We start from the raw sequence: 15,293 nt of genomic DNA on the forward strand, positions 1-15,293 counted from the left end.
CTCATGAGATCACTTGATAATTATTTCAGAAAGTTACTTTTCTTTGTTTTGTAACAAAAAAGTCACCCAACTATTATCACTTCATCTACAAGTCAGTCAACCAACTCTAGTGATATTTCCGATAGATATTACTGATGTAGAATTTTTTTAAGCCAAACTTTAGTATAAAATAAAAAGCTATCCGTTTTAGTTAACTATTAAATTGACCCCTCAACTGGTCTGACCCACTTAAAGTAAATGGGTTGAATATATAATGCTAGGGACGCGCTTTATTTTACATATTTCGTCTGTCTCAATTTATGTGATACTGTTTAGATTTAGAGAGTCAAACTTCTTTATCTTGACCGTTAATTCGGACATACAATTTTTAATTTTTTTGAAAAGTAATTACATATTTAGAAATTACGTAAAAAGTACTATAAGTTACAATAATTAATTATTTCATATATTTAAAGGCTTATTAATAAATCGCGGTCAAAGGTTTTATTGTTTGACTTTCGAAATTCAAACTTCATCACATAAATTGAGACCGAGAGAATATATAGATTCCTCTCCCTCTCTCTCTCGGTCAGAATAACCATGAACTTTAGCGGGAGAGAGGCAGAGAAATCCATAGGGTCCCCTGCACTATATATTAGACCCATGAAATTTTGACAGATCAGACCAATGGAGCATGTCAGATCGGTGGAGGCAACTTACAAGAACTGAAATATCAATTATGTACTTAACGAAGCAACTTACCATTCGGGTCTCTTTCGGGACAATTGACTATGGACGTGAAGTTTGGGCAAGCAATAGGTGCACAGAAAGTCTAGTCTTTGTGATGGTTTGCCTTATTTTTACAACTGGTTTGCCACTTATATAAATGATAGTATATCTTTTAATTAGTGACATTTTCTATTAGACATAGATAAAAAGAGAGAGATGGAGAGGAATTCATAGGGGTCCCTGCACTATATATTCGATCCGTTTAACTATATATTCAACCCATTTAATTTTCAAATCGAATCGATGGAGTGGGTCAGACCCGTGGAGGCAGCTTACAAGAATTGAAATGTCAATTACGTACTCAACGAGGCAACTTACCATTGGGGTCTCTTTGAGTCCGCAACTTAAATGATCCCAAAAGTGAAATTTTGATCCAAAAAAGTTACAAAAGTACCTTTTGCGTACAAAATTAGTGTGCAATAGGAGTTAACTGTGACGGCCACCGTTAACTCCTATTGCGCACTAATTTTGTGCGCAATAGGGGTTACCATTTGGTTGGCATTTTCTTGACAAGAGTTTAACTTTGTTGAGAGGTATACTTGATGTTAATACCAAAAAGTTAACATATTTTAACAAAATTTACAAAAGATTTAGCTACCTATAATCATGCTTGATCTTTCAATTCCACCCAAACTCTTCCTATTTTCTCGTTTAATAATATGACTTACTCGGATAATTATGGTATGTAGCATATTTAGGTATCAATATTTATTATTTAAAGGTACAATAATGGAATATAATTATTTAAAATAACTCTAGTATATTGTAAAATTGATTAAGAATATTTATTATGCAAATATAATATATATGCATATATGAAATTAACAATCTCGACATATTATCATAATTAGATCCAAACGTCCTCAATTAATTATGAAAAAAATCTCGACTTCGTACCTCCCTAACTTTTTGGTAGTAACATCTAATTATCTCTCGACAAAGTAATCATGAAATTAAAATTTTAGATTACTAATATACTAACACTCTATATATCGAGATTGTAACACTAAAGAGTCACTACTTTAATTTAAGAGTTAGGTACTTTAATTTAGGCACAATTATCAGATTTCAAAATGAAAGCTCAATCGTGATTAGGTGAATGATATGATTTGTGTGGTACTTATGGGAGCTAAAGTTTAGGACGAGAAAAGAAGAAAGAATATAATTATTTTGGATTGTTATTAAAGAGATTCTCATTAATGGATAGAAAAATCCTGTTACGAAAGCAAATATATAGCTGCCACGATTTTTCAATTATGTATTTCGGCTAACTTTTTTTAAATTTTTTTAAACATATATGCATATATATTATAGTTGCATAATAAATATCTTAATCAATTTTACAATATACTAGAGTTATTTATTTAATTATATTCCATTATTGTACCTTTAAATAATAAATATTGATACTTAAATATGCTACATACCATAATTATCCGAGTAAGTAATATTATTAAACGAGAAATAGGAAGAGTTTGGGTGGAATTGAAAGCTCAAGCGTGATTATATGTAGCTAAATCTTTTGTAAATTTTGTTAAAATATTAATTTAGGATGTGGAGTTAACTTTTTGGTATTAACATCAAGTACACCTCTCTACAAAGTTAAACTCTTGTCAAGAAAATGCCAATCAAATGGTAACCCTATTGCGCACAAAATTAGTGCGCACTAGGAGTTAACGGTGGCCCTCACCGTTAACTCCTACTGTATACTAATTTTGTGCGCAAAAGGTATTTTTGTAACTTTTTTTTTGTGAGTTATTTTTGGATCAAAATTTCATTTTTTGGATCATTTAAGTTGCGGACTCGGTCTCTTTTGGGACAATTGATTATGGACGTGTAGTTTGGGCAAGCAACAGGTGCACAACAAGTCTAGTCTTTATGATGGTTTGCCTTAGTTTTATAATTGGTTTGCAACTCTATATAAATGATAGTATATCTTTTAATTAGTTACAGTTTCTATTAGACATAAAAGAGAAAGAGAGAGAGATGGAGAGAATGCTGTCAGTTACTATTTCTTTAATTATATTTCTCTATGCAGTTGAAGTGGTTTCTTTTGCCTTTGGGCATCCACTTTGCTCTTCTCATGACTCCCTTGCACTTTTACAGTTTAAGCATTCACTTGTCATGGCGGACTATCCACTTTGCTCTTCTGATTATCCTTATATCTATGACGTCCTGTTCCATTGCCAATCTTCTGTTCCTAAGATGACGTCTTGGAATAGGAGTAGTATGGATTGTTGTACGTGGAATGGAGTTACTTGTGACAGCCTCACCGGGCATGTGATTGGTTTGGACCTCAGTTTTAGCAAACTTGAAGGAACTATTCATCCCAATAGTAGCCTTTTCCAGCTTCAACATCTTCAAAAACTTGATCTTTCAATTAACAATTTTCTGGAATCTCATATTCCACAGAGTATTGTTCAGTTGGTCCGTTTGACGCATCTCAACCTTTCTTATTGTTATCTCGAAGGAAGGATTCCGTTAGAAATCTCGTACATGTCCAATTTGGTTTCGCTTGATCTCTCTAACTTTGCCTCTAATGTCCAGCTTAGTGGGGAAGGGTTCAACATGCTCTTTCAAAACTTAACCAAGTTAGAGGTACTTTCTCTTTCTTATGTAAACATTTCATCCAAGATACCCATGAATGTATCATTCTCTTCTTCTTTGAGATATCTAGATCTTGGATATACTTACTTGCAAGGAGACTTGCCAAAAAGCATTTTCCTCCTACCCAATTTGGAAACCCTCAAATTGTGGCAAAATGATCTTGCTATTTCTTTGCCCAAGTTTAACTGGAGTAGTAGCCATATGCTAACTGAGCTAGATCTCTCTCACAATAATATCTCTGGAGGACTACCCAGTTCACTTGGAAGTCTCAAAGGCTTAAAACTTTTGCATTTTTCTGGGTGCAACCTCATCGGACCTATACCGGAATTCGTCTGGAACCTTTCACAAATCACTCATCTGTATCTTTCAGGCAACCAGTTGGAGGGCAAAATTCCTGATGCTTTTTCCAACTTCCAAAAGCTTACACAATTAGGACTTGACCAGAACAACTTCACTGGCCCTTTCCCATCTTCTCTTGTGAACTTGACAAAGCTTGAAGTCTTGCACTTGTGGGACAATTCACTCAGTGGTCCACTTCCTTTTACTGCTAGCGGACTTCAAAATCTAAGTGAACTAGATTTGTTTGAAAACACACTCAACGGATCAATCCCATCTTGGATGCTTAGTCTTCCTTCACTTAGGGTTTTGTACCTGGGGCACAATCATTTCGGTGGACCACTTCCCGAGTTTAAGACCAACTCTCTAGAAATACTTGATATATCTAATAATCAACTCAGTGGTCCCATACCTCACTCGCTTAGAGATCTTGTGAACCTAACTGATCTCCTTCTTGGATCAAATAATTTGAGTGGTGAGGTAGGAGCACAAATGTTTTCAACAATGAAAAACCTCGGATATCTTGATCTTTCTCATAGTGGTTTATCATGGAGTAGCAATAAGGAAAACATCAACACCACCCTTCCTAGTCTTTATTATTTAAGTTTAGGCTTCTGTCGCCTAAAAGATTTTCCGAATTTCTTGTTAAACTCTAAGCAATTAGAGTATTTGGATCTCTCGGAGAATGAAATTCACGGCCAGTTACCGAAATGGTTTGGTGGTTTGAGCTCATTGCAAGAGTTTAACCTCTCTCACAACTACCTTACAAGCTTAGACCATCTACCTTGGCAGACAATGAGGGTTGTTGATCTTCACTCAAACTCACTCAGAGGACCTCTGCCGTCTTCCCTTTGCGAACCGAATAGCCTAGATATTCTGATTTTGTCCCATAACAATTTGAGTGCTGAAATTCCCAATTGTTTGTTTATTTCTAAAACTCTCAGAGTCCTAGATCTACGAGGAAACAACCTTCGTGGTCCCATTCCAAACATATTCTTGGGGTGTGGTGAGTTAAATTATATTGGTTTGAGCAAAAATCAATTGGAAGGTCCGATCCCCAGGTCGCTAGTCAACTGTACATCCTTACAAGTCCTTGATTTGGGAAACAACAAAATCCATGACATTTTTCCCATTTGGCTGGAGAGGCTGCAGGAGTTAGAGGTTCTCATATTGAAATCTAATAGATTTCATGGACCCATCAGTGCTTCCCAAACAAAATTGCCATTTCCAAATTTGAGGATCTTTGACCTCTCCGTAAATTCATTTACTGGGTCTCTACCTAAAAAGATTCTAAAAGGTTTCAAAGCTATGATGAACATGGATGCACACAAATCAGGACCGGAATATATGGGAGCCTATTACTATGGAAACTTTACAACTCACTATTACGAATCAGTAACATTAGTGATGAAAAATCAAGAGACTGAATTCAAAAAGATCTTGACAATTTTCACAATAATCGATTTGTCAAGGAACAAGTTTGAGGGAGAAATCCCAAAATTCATTGGGAACTTGAATTCACTCCGGCTGCTGAATTTATCTCGTAACAACCTCACAGGGCACATTCCTGTTGGAATGAGGAACATGAGCACTCTTGAAGCTTTGGACCTTTCATTTAACCGGCTTACTGGCAAAATTCCAATGGAATTGGCAAGTCTAACATTTCTTGTGGTCCTAAATCTGTCATACAACCATCTCGTCGGACCTATTCCTCATAGTAACCAGTTCAATACGTTTCCAAATGATTCTTATTTTGGAAACTCGGATTTGTGTGGATTTCCATTGTCAAATGAATGTGGGCAGCGTAAGAGTGCATCAGTACCAGTATTGTCGGTTGAACAAGAAGTCGATGAGGCAAGTTTTCTTAGTGAAATGACTTGGCAATCCGTCTTAATTGGGTATGGCTGTGGCTTGGTTTTTGGATTTACCATACTGTATCTCATATACAAATTTGAAAAGCCGAGATGGTTCATAGACCTCTTTGCAACTATCACTCATGAAATGACATATAGAGCAAAGAGGAGAAGTCAAAGGCACAGGAACTTTCGCAGAACAAGACAGTGAAATCTATGAGGTAATAAATCAATAGTCGCCTTATTGTTCTTAATTCAGTCTTTTCAGAATTAAAAGTGTGTACATTTTATTAGCATCACTTATCTATGCTTTTCCTCTCGGGTGTTATAAAAACAATAACATAAGCCATCAATGGGAATAGGAAACTTAGTAAAAGTTTATTGAAGAACCTCCCTATAAAGAAATAACAAAATGTTTTAGTTCACTGAAGAATTTCTTAGTAATAAAAGTACATATTTAGTATCTTGATTTTATTTCAAATTTTTTTACCTTAGATATTCAAAAGTGTAAAACTTTGTTTTATTTCCCAATAAAAAATCATATCCTATTGTAATTCATCATTTATTATTGCTTTTCAGATTGAAATCAGCAAGTATGAAACAAGGGAGATCAGAGAGCCACTAGTGACTGCTTGTTAATGCAGATTATCGTTATCATCATGTTCATTAATAGTACCTATTTATGTATTTATCTCGCCTCTGGCAAGACATATAATTGTATAAGCAACTTCTTATTATACAGTTCTAAATAAATTTGACAATCGTGTTTTTCGTCCAACTTCTGATGAGAAATCGTTTGCTTCTTTTATAAGTCGTTTAACCACTTTTAATTTTTATGAAGAAAGATTAAATAACTTTGTGATCTTTGTGAATAGATTCATAACTTTCACTCTCCATTGCAAGTCTAGCTTCTGTTAATCAGACCTTCAAGAACATATACAAACTACCAATAGTATGGTAATCCAATAAGTCCAACAAAACAAAACTAAAAGGTAGAATTCGAAATTGAATGAAGTGCAGAATCTAACATCTTTCAAAATGGAACTCAATACTTTACTTGATATTGATTCTGTTCATCGGAAGTTAAAGAATTTGAGAAAGGACATCTAAAGATGAGGTTACAAAATAAAGAAAGTCTATTATTGAAAGAAATATTGATGTCAGCTTTCTTGCTGAGAGATAGGAAGGCTTGGACAGATTCTGCTTGCTGAGAGATAGGAAGGCTTGGAACAGATTCCGAAAGATACCGCATCATCTACACCTCAAAGTGTTCGTTGCTGTTTTCTCTAGGCACCTCCATGGACCACGATACAACATAACAAAATAAAAATTTAAAAAGAAATAAATATGTATTATTTAAAAAGTAAAGAGTACTATTGAGCAAAGCTTTCTGTGTGCATGCATAAATATATACTAGATGGCCTGAGCCCTGTGCATCATCTTCACTTTTACTTTTGCTTATTTTAAGTGGACATAGTTGGGATAAACGTTTCAATGGTGACAAACCAACAATAGTGCAATATAAATACAAATACAGGATGTAATTTTTATTTGATTCCCGGATAGCCTTGTCTTGCTTACAACTGTAAGTTGCCATCACTCGTCCAAGTAATGATTGTTGGAATGAAACATTACTTTGGCACAACTGCAAACTAAAACAACGCCTAAAGAACCATGATTTGTGGCTATAGAAGTCCACATTGCACATTACAAAGACAACCTAAAAGGTTTGAGTTAACCAAACAATGTAAAAGTATTTTTGTACCAAACTATCCGGTGCGAAAACACACTCCAATCTAGTCCTCCTTTTGCTTATTGACTCGAAGAATAAAACAGTTGTTAAATGAAGTTTTTTTCATCTCAACCTGAATTGTATGATTCACACTTGCATAATTTTCTTCGACTTCCTTACGTATTGAAGCGCAATTGACGGGCATGCACATATATGAATCCTTCCACATAGGCACTTGATCTATCAAGATCTGGCCATCAAGCTAATGCAATCCCCATGTTTTTTTCGGACTTGACATTGACTGTGTTTTGTGAAGGCCACATCAATAGTACCAGGATTCACCTAGAATCACAGACGTAATACGACGATATGAGATAAAACAGTCGCATTAACTGAAAACCCAAAAATAGAATGTTAGAATATAGCTTTCTGGATGACCGGTTGCTTACACATTTGTGAATAAAAAGAATGTTATCTTATTTTGCTTCTTGATGGTATGTTAATGTGTTTAAGGCTTTTTATTTTTTTGTCTTCGATTTCAGTCTTGAAGAACTTAATAATTGAACATAAAATTAGAAGGAAAATGCTACTGCTTAAAACAAAGAAGAAAATTATCATATAAACAATGGAAGTATGTAGCTAGTTTAAAAGAATTACATACCTGCTGAGAATGGACCAACAATTCTAACTTCTACAATATGATTTACCAGCACAATCATGCAGCTCAAACTCTTTAAGTTGATCATGAATATATTCACTTTGTAGATCTTCTGCTGATCTGCATTCAATTCTCCTTCAGGTAACTGCAAGAAAATTAAGAGTTCTGCTTCTTCACAGTCCAAATCAACTAACACATGTCCACCCATATCAGTTACTAAGCATGCTTATAATATTTAACATTATTTATGTTATGATACAACAAATAGAAACAATAATCTTTCAAAATGAAATAATGACAGCTGGTTAGAAACAATAATCTTTCAAAATGAAATAATGACAGCTGGTGAGGAAGGCGCTACAACATTCAACACGAAAACAATAATATGTCAAACTGAAATAATGACAGTTAATGAGGAAAGCGGCACAACATCCAACATGAAAGGGCAATTATTGATACATTCACCATGACTTGCACACCTGGACCAAAAGATCATCCGGCAAATTGCAAGATGCCAATTTGGTAGGTGAACAACTGGAACAAAAAATTAGGAAACAAATTTGACAAGGTAGTATGAGTGCACTTACATAGCAAATTTGGTAAAAGGTGGCTTCCCATGATAATATTTATAAAAATCCAATAGAGCTACAAACTTGATGACAATCCGTCTCCCTCCATCTCAAAACATCTTCAGCCTGAGATCATAAGTTAATTTCTATTGAAAACTCTTTAGGAGACACATCGACAACAAAAAGAACAAAAAGTACCCGCTTATTAGCACTGTTGTCAAAGGCGCGCTTAAGCCTTGAAGGGAAGCTCAAAACATGTTGAGCGCTTTGCCTCGCTTTATGTGCGCTTCAATGTCGTTATCAAGGCTCTAAGACATACTTTCTGCAAATAAACCACGCAATAGCTCCTGAAGAATGATTATATGTCACTATAATTGGTCAATTTCCTATAAATTTGGTGAAGAATGATCAAAAATGTTGCCTTCATAACTCTAATAAGAAATGTAGACACAATCCAAATAACTTTTGCATAGTCTTGCTTGTTGGATGGAAAGCTGATCAGTATTTATCAAAGCACAGGAAACTTTCACGTTATTTATTATGAGAATGCATGCCTTGACAGCCACTTATCTTCACTTAAAATATAGATGACATTTAATATAATTACCTTTGTTCCATGAGCACAACGATCACAAAAAAATGTTTATACAAGCCGGAAAAAAAAGAAGCCAAAAGTGAGCTCGAGAAGTGGCTTGCTTGACCTGCAATTATTTTTACACAAACAAGACAATGAATTAGGCCACTGAATATTGACCGGGGGGGGGGGGGGGGGGGGGGGGGAGTCATCTATCAACCTGGAGTAACCTGAGATATGTAAATACATAATTGAAACAATTCTATCTTGATTCTGTTTCTGGGCTCCCTAATGTATCATGCCGACAACTGGTGAGAGAACATGGTTGTCCAAAGTGGACGCTTACATTCTCTTTTGCCTACCTTTTCCCCTTCCACTTACCAATTTAATACTAACTTTCTTTCTCAGTCACAGGATTTATGAGATGTTGTACTTATGCCTACACAGCTCGATTAAGCGCATATAATTTTTTCTGTGATTATAAGACATATTATAAGAAAATGCTGGAGGCATTATTTGGAATATGCACCAAACAGGTAAAGGCTTCTATAAACTTCACTTTTTAAACTCTGAGTCTTAATTAGGACCTGCTAAGGTATACGGTTCATCATCAATAAGAAATCTAATCACATATTACATATATCTACAATAAACAGAAGTTTTATAATGAAAGTAACAGTAGTAAATATTAACATATACCTGAAAAATTAGCCTGATCATTAAGTAGAACAAGCCGCCTGGGAAAGAAGGAGCCTTTGTTGACCAGCACCTCATTCTAATATATAGTTGAATATCTGAGATTGATGTCTTAGTAATAATAAAGCAACATTTCCAAACAAACAATTATAATTAGGCAAGCAACAAGCTGCAAAAGAATTCCCATGATTACCTCTCTGGGTAACAACTAACGAAGTGCAAATAACTTGAATCAAACAACTATTTAGGAAAAAATTAGTCTCTTGTAAGAAGTTGATATGAGATGTTGGCTTATAGTTGAAGATAGCTGAGTCACCCCTATAACCAGTGTGAAATACAACCTGGAATAAAAATTAGTTCAAGAACTCAAGTATTAGAAGCCATAGTTGAACATATTCAAAAATCAGTTCAAAAAGTGAAGACACAAGAAATTGATGGGAGATGAAAGCAAAAAAGTTATATTTTTTCATAGCAGGGAATGAAAAATTGGCATGGCAAATCAGAATGAAGGTAAATAATAAGATTATTCTAGCTCTATTGTGTTTCTAGGCTTTCTAATATATCTTGCTACATGGTTTTCCAAGATGGACGCTTTACAGTTTTTTTCCCCCTTTCGGTCAGCTTTCTCAAATGGCTTTCCAAAAAAAATAAGATTTGGGGAGGACTACTTGAAAAGATGAACGCCAGAAAGAGTGAGAGATTTGAGAAAAAATTGAAATCGGAAGGACAAAACTCAATAGTTCCCTGTGTATTCTCCGAGAACATGTATTGATAGGCAAAGGGCAGCTGAAAAATTATAAAAGGATACTTTTACGGGACCAATACTACCTTCACAAGCTCCAGACCATATACAATTATAATGGCATGAGTTGTTTAGATAAGTTAAAACGATATGAGCTATGACGAAGTCTCAAAATCCTTGGTAAAAATATCAAACTAAAATAAATTAACCACATGCAATACCTGATTGAGCAAAAATGTAGCATCAAACGAACCAAAAACAAAGATAAAAAGAAATGAGCAATTATCAGCACATGTAGAAGAGACAAAAACAGAATGAATAGAATAACAAAGAAGAAGAAGAAAGTGGAGCAAGATGGAGCAGAAAAGGGCACACGTGGATATTTAGAGCGTAGTGTGAGGGACGTGCGTATTTACATTTGTACCCTTCGTCGTTCCAAGAAGCTTCACTATCTAGTAAAAACCTGATTAACTTTATGTTTGCACATTCTTTATGTTTCTTTAGAGCGTAGTTTCTTTAATTTTTTTTTTTCTTCCAAAAGCACTTGCATTCAAGCACAAGACACTGCTCTACACAAGATAAACAGAGCCCATAGTCGTTAGCTCAAAAGTGTCAAAAATATATACTCTATAGTGAATTAGTGATAGACTAATCAAAATACTTACTTTGAAAGGAATCTGGTCATGACTTAGTGAGCTTAGTAGGCCAAAACAATGTTGTTCTGCAAAAGAACAGCCAAGATGATGCGAGTACATCATACAATTCACAGAAGTCACGTCGTGTATCATTGCTCTCCTCTTGCCACAACTATGAAGAATTGCAAGAATTGTCCAATATCCTGCAACAATCCAAATCTAATCCGTTACATGAGTAGCACTTCACTATCTCTACCTTTGAAAAAGCACCAACTAAAAGCACGAAGGTCGAAAGTAAAGATCTGCTGCATAGGTTACCCAGTGGCCAGTATCAAAACCTTAACTATTGGATCAGAATATTTAATATTGTCAACCATTAATATATAAATGGTGAAAGAAGAATACAGTCTAGAAACAAACTTAACTTCCAAGTTCCAACTACTGATCAGACAATGCAAAATAGATTGAACGAATAACTAAACCATTTTCCAAGGTACACCGTACTCCTTGCACCACTTAAGACCTATCATAGCTGCCTTTGCCTCGGTCAGATTGCTGCTACCAGTTCCCAGAGATTGCTGGAATGCCATGATCAAATTACCTAGATGATCTCTACAAATTCCACCAGCGTCAATTGGTCCCTCAGTCTTCCTGCTGCCATCTGTGTTCAATCTGAACGAATAAGAGATAAAAATCCGGCAAGTGCCAATTCAAATTGAACTTGCAATTGCTTTCTAACTTTTAACCATTGCAGTTTAAACATCATTTGCATAATACTTGTACAGTCTATTGTTTCCTGTGGTCCGATTAAGTCTTCAAAGTCAGGACTTATAATAAACTGTCTTTTGTTGATCTTTAAAAAAAAGGAAAATAACTTACTTTCCAACTCTAATGCGGAACATAAGTAATTTGAAAGGAACCGAATAAAATTGGGGAGCATAAGTACATTACTGCATTTCATTTGGAATATATGTTTAGAGAGACTTTGTGTGTTCTCATTGAGTTCTAAGGACCAGTGATTATTAGGAAGTTGGCACAGTCACATGAGCATATACATGTGAAAATTTCCTTTTCGGCTATCAATATTATTTTCCCTTTGATAAGATGTATTTTCATTATTGAACAGGGGAAAAAAGAATTAAGTTTCACTAACAATAGAAAAGATCACACATGTATCTTTAATATCCAAAATCATGCACCCAAGTGTCTAGTTCCGAACATGCATAGCGAATCGGAGAAATGTACTAACATGCATGTAGGAAACCCGACAAGAGACTATCTAAAAGAACAGAAAACTAACAAATCACCCACTAAGGTCCCATTAGCAACAATCGAATGTATTAAACAATAAAGACTTACAAAAACAAATCAACAAATATATACCAAGCAGAACAAGGAAACAATAAATTCAAAAACAAAAAGCATCCTAGGATAAACCATAACATAAATACACAAAATAAACAGATTGCCGAAAAACATTGAGAAACAGGGAACTAAAGGGAGAAATCAATGAGAGAACTTATGTTTACCTCCGTGCCTATCATTTTCAGTTCCTCTGTCCTTCGACTTACAACCATTCGACTTTGTCTGATCGCCGTCGTTCTTTTCCTATAATGTTACTTTGAACTGAGCTCTGTTAAACCTGGGTAACTGTTAGAGTAAAGGAAAGGAGAGATGGGTTTGTGGGTTTAATCGTTCAAAAATTTGCAGAGATCCCAAAAAGTAAACCGACTTTTAAGTTATGGAGATGAAAACAATAAACCAAATCGGCTGACCACAATCTCATAGGTATTCCGGTGGTAAAACCGATGACTACACGGCACATAGATGATTTCATGGATTACAAAAATTTCATGAAATAGTATGATTTAAATAAAAGCCATTGAATATATGAAGCAGTAGGACAAAAGAATGAATAGAAGAGTTACTTCATTTGTGGCTTTGCTGATTTACACACCCCCCCCCCCCCCCCCCCCCCTCTCTTCAATGATTCGAGCCTTTGATGTGAGAACAACACACTCTTAAATTAACTCTTAAAAGCAACTTTTTTGGTTATAACACCCTTCTATTAACATGTAGCAGCTAAGAAGAGACAACACATCAACTTTTACCTTGCAAACAGAATATGTAAAAATCTAAGAACCCTCTTTCACGTGAATATCCCAACTTAGGTAAACGGGAAAAACTTGAATCACTTTATAAAAGCAGAAAAAAACAAATCTCACCTTCTTTTCCATCACCTCCTCTTTATTCTGGTCATCATCATCTTCCTCGATAATATCTTTGATATCTTCAGATTCATCACCTTAGCAGCTCGCCAGCAAACCATGAGACTGCATGAAGAATTATTTGTCCTGAACAGTTGAGCTACAAAGGAAGAACAATATATCACATCATATTCACTTTTCCAATCCAAACAACAACTTATGACGCCATAAATAAAGATTGAATTTGTTGGGACAAATATCAAAGTAAAAGTAGATTAATAGTTAATACTAAAGCTGCTTCCTAAAAGAAGAAATCAGCAACATACCCAATATAATAATCTTGCTCCGCTTGATTCAGGAGCTCTTCAACTCGTGAGAAATATATTTGACACAGCTATCATATCAGATAAAAGAACTTAGTATATTTAACAAAAGGAATAATGTCAAAGTAGCAAAACTTACAGTGTCATCATCTGTACCAAGTCATCATGAAGAGATTTAACTTTTTCTGCAACATTACCTGAATTATCATTTTATCTCTCTCTCTTTTTTTTTTTTTTTGGGTACAATCAACTACATTATAACTGAAACATAGCCATTTTACAGTAGTAGAGGGTGACTATACGCTACTGAGAACCAAGGAATAATTATCTTGTATCATGTGCATCAATCCTTGAAATTTTCTTTACCTCATTGCAGGCTGCAGGAACTTCCTCTCCATATTATACAATGTTAAACATCTCAATCTCCACATAGAGGGTCCCAACTCCCTTAAACTTCCTGATTTTCTTTGACAATGGTGGTGTTCGGCGCAATTTACACGCACATCAACTATTCTACCGGATACCTACTACCTCCTCCCACCAGCACAGGTACCGCGTAACTATGCCCACGAAGGCTTAGGTTGATAGGAATTTCCTGATTTTCTTCTACAGGTTTAAGCACCTAAGGTCTCTAGAAGAGCCAAGTAATATAGTATTTCCGCCTCAGCACATTCCAAGATTCTGATTGACCTCAAACTTTCTAAGATTTTTGTTGCTTAGGACTTCTGTTCCTGGACATTGCAGTATTTGATTCTAAACAGTATTTTTACTCCCTTATTTCCTCAATAACTTTCTCTAGATGCACGGTTCGCCTTAATTCCAACTTCATCTAGCAACCGTAAATGAACAATATCAGTTTAGATATTAAAAAAAGACAACCATCCCACGAGCAAATTACGCTGAGGTAATTAATCAACTACTCTTCATCCCAAATTAGCTGAGATCAACTATATGAATCCTCAGTATCCATTCGACTCTGTTCAGATCCATTCCAATACTAACTAATCATCTAAAATACTTGATTACTCCATCTGTCTAAGCTAAAGCAGCAAAATCTCCTTCCATAGGCATCTCAATCTTTTGTTTTCATGATAGTCCACCAAGTAAGCAATAATTCAATACAACACCCAAAAAATCTACATAAGAAACCAAATCACGCCCACTTCATAATAGTGAACTAATAAAGTAAAACAACAAACCACCATCAAGAAAATTCTGAACCGCTTGAATCTAAGTAAAAGCAAAAAACAAAAGTTACCCAGATGAAATCTAGCAAAAAACTGGAGGTGGGTATGGTTTAATCATTAAAAAAAAAAGAGGTGGGTATAGAAAGAAACCTGAGGGAAATTAGCAGATTGGGCCCAAACATTGCCGTCTTGACCGATAATAGCAGCAGAAGTGAGATGATTACCTTCAATCTCACAAAGCAAGTGATCATCAACATATGTTTGCCACAACATCTTTGATTTACCCAAGTTTCTTCTTCTTTAGATATATTATCTCTATGGTTTAGTGAGGGTTTGTGTGCAGAAAATGGCCCAGTGATAGAAATCGGAGAGTAGAAGGTGAATGAGAAAACTAAAGAGTGGGACC

General features: G+C 35.2%; 2 protein-coding genes across 9 annotated transcripts; one reads left to right on the plus strand and one right to left on the minus strand.

Annotated features, from left to right (window-relative positions):
- The first annotated feature begins 2,702 nt into the window (after window positions 1-2,702).
- LOC132645200 (receptor-like protein Cf-9 homolog) lies at window positions 2,703-6,342 on the plus strand. The gene is made up of 2 exons (XM_060362039.1): window positions 2,703-5,785; window positions 6,144-6,342. Exon 1 carries the CDS (start codon window positions 2,755-2,757, stop codon window positions 5,773-5,775), a length of 3,021 nt encoding a protein of 1,006 aa, XP_060218022.1. The 5' UTR covers window positions 2,703-2,754; the 3' UTR covers window positions 5,776-5,785; window positions 6,144-6,342.
- Window positions 6,343-7,086: 744 nt separating this feature from the next.
- Window positions 7,087-15,293, minus strand: LOC132645201 (uncharacterized). 8 transcript variants are annotated; one of them, XM_060362046.1, is made up of 12 exons: window positions 15,038-15,293; window positions 13,704-13,771; window positions 13,396-13,537; window positions 12,700-12,778; window positions 11,772-11,831; window positions 11,201-11,373; window positions 9,797-9,872; window positions 9,131-9,224; window positions 8,722-8,845; window positions 8,542-8,649; window positions 7,958-8,099; window positions 7,087-7,638 (listed from the first exon to the last, which is right to left on the minus strand). In XM_060362046.1, exons 3-9 carry the CDS (start codon window positions 13,405-13,407, stop codon window positions 8,824-8,826), a joined length of 516 nt encoding a protein of 171 aa, XP_060218029.1. In that variant the 5' UTR covers window positions 13,408-13,537; window positions 13,704-13,771; window positions 15,038-15,293; the 3' UTR covers window positions 7,087-7,638; window positions 7,958-8,099; window positions 8,542-8,649; window positions 8,722-8,823. The 8 variants fall into 8 exon arrangements, with proteins under 8 accessions (XP_060218029.1, XP_060218025.1, XP_060218026.1 ...); XM_060362042.1 differs by lacking the exon at window positions 9,131-9,224 and adding an exon at window positions 9,987-10,134 and having other exon boundaries at window positions 9,797-9,891; window positions 15,038-15,292; XM_060362043.1 differs by lacking the exon at window positions 9,131-9,224 and adding an exon at window positions 9,987-10,134 and having other exon boundaries at window positions 8,722-8,870; window positions 9,797-9,891; window positions 15,038-15,292.

The sequence above is a fragment of the Lycium barbarum genome, chromosome 6, assembly GCF_019175385.1.
Source record: "Lycium barbarum isolate Lr01 chromosome 6, ASM1917538v2, whole genome shotgun sequence".
In the NCBI taxonomy this organism is placed as follows: Eukaryota; Viridiplantae; Streptophyta; class Magnoliopsida; order Solanales; family Solanaceae; genus Lycium; species Lycium barbarum.

Excerpts from the sequence above, each read along its gene's own strand:
- LOC132645200 (XM_060362039.1), top strand. The coding sequence starts at position 2,755 with ATGGAGAGAATGCTGTCAGTTACTATTTCTTTAATTATATTTCTCTAT.
- LOC132645201 (XM_060362041.1), bottom strand. Across the intron at positions 11,832-12,699 it reads TGAAAATGATAGGCACGGAG|ATGGCAGCAGGAAGACTGAG; the intron begins GTAAACATAAGT and ends GATTGAACACAG. Across the intron at positions 11,374-11,771 it reads AATTTGTAGAGATCATCTAG|GATATTGGACAATTCTTGCA; the intron begins GTAATTTGATCA and ends GGATTGTTGCAG.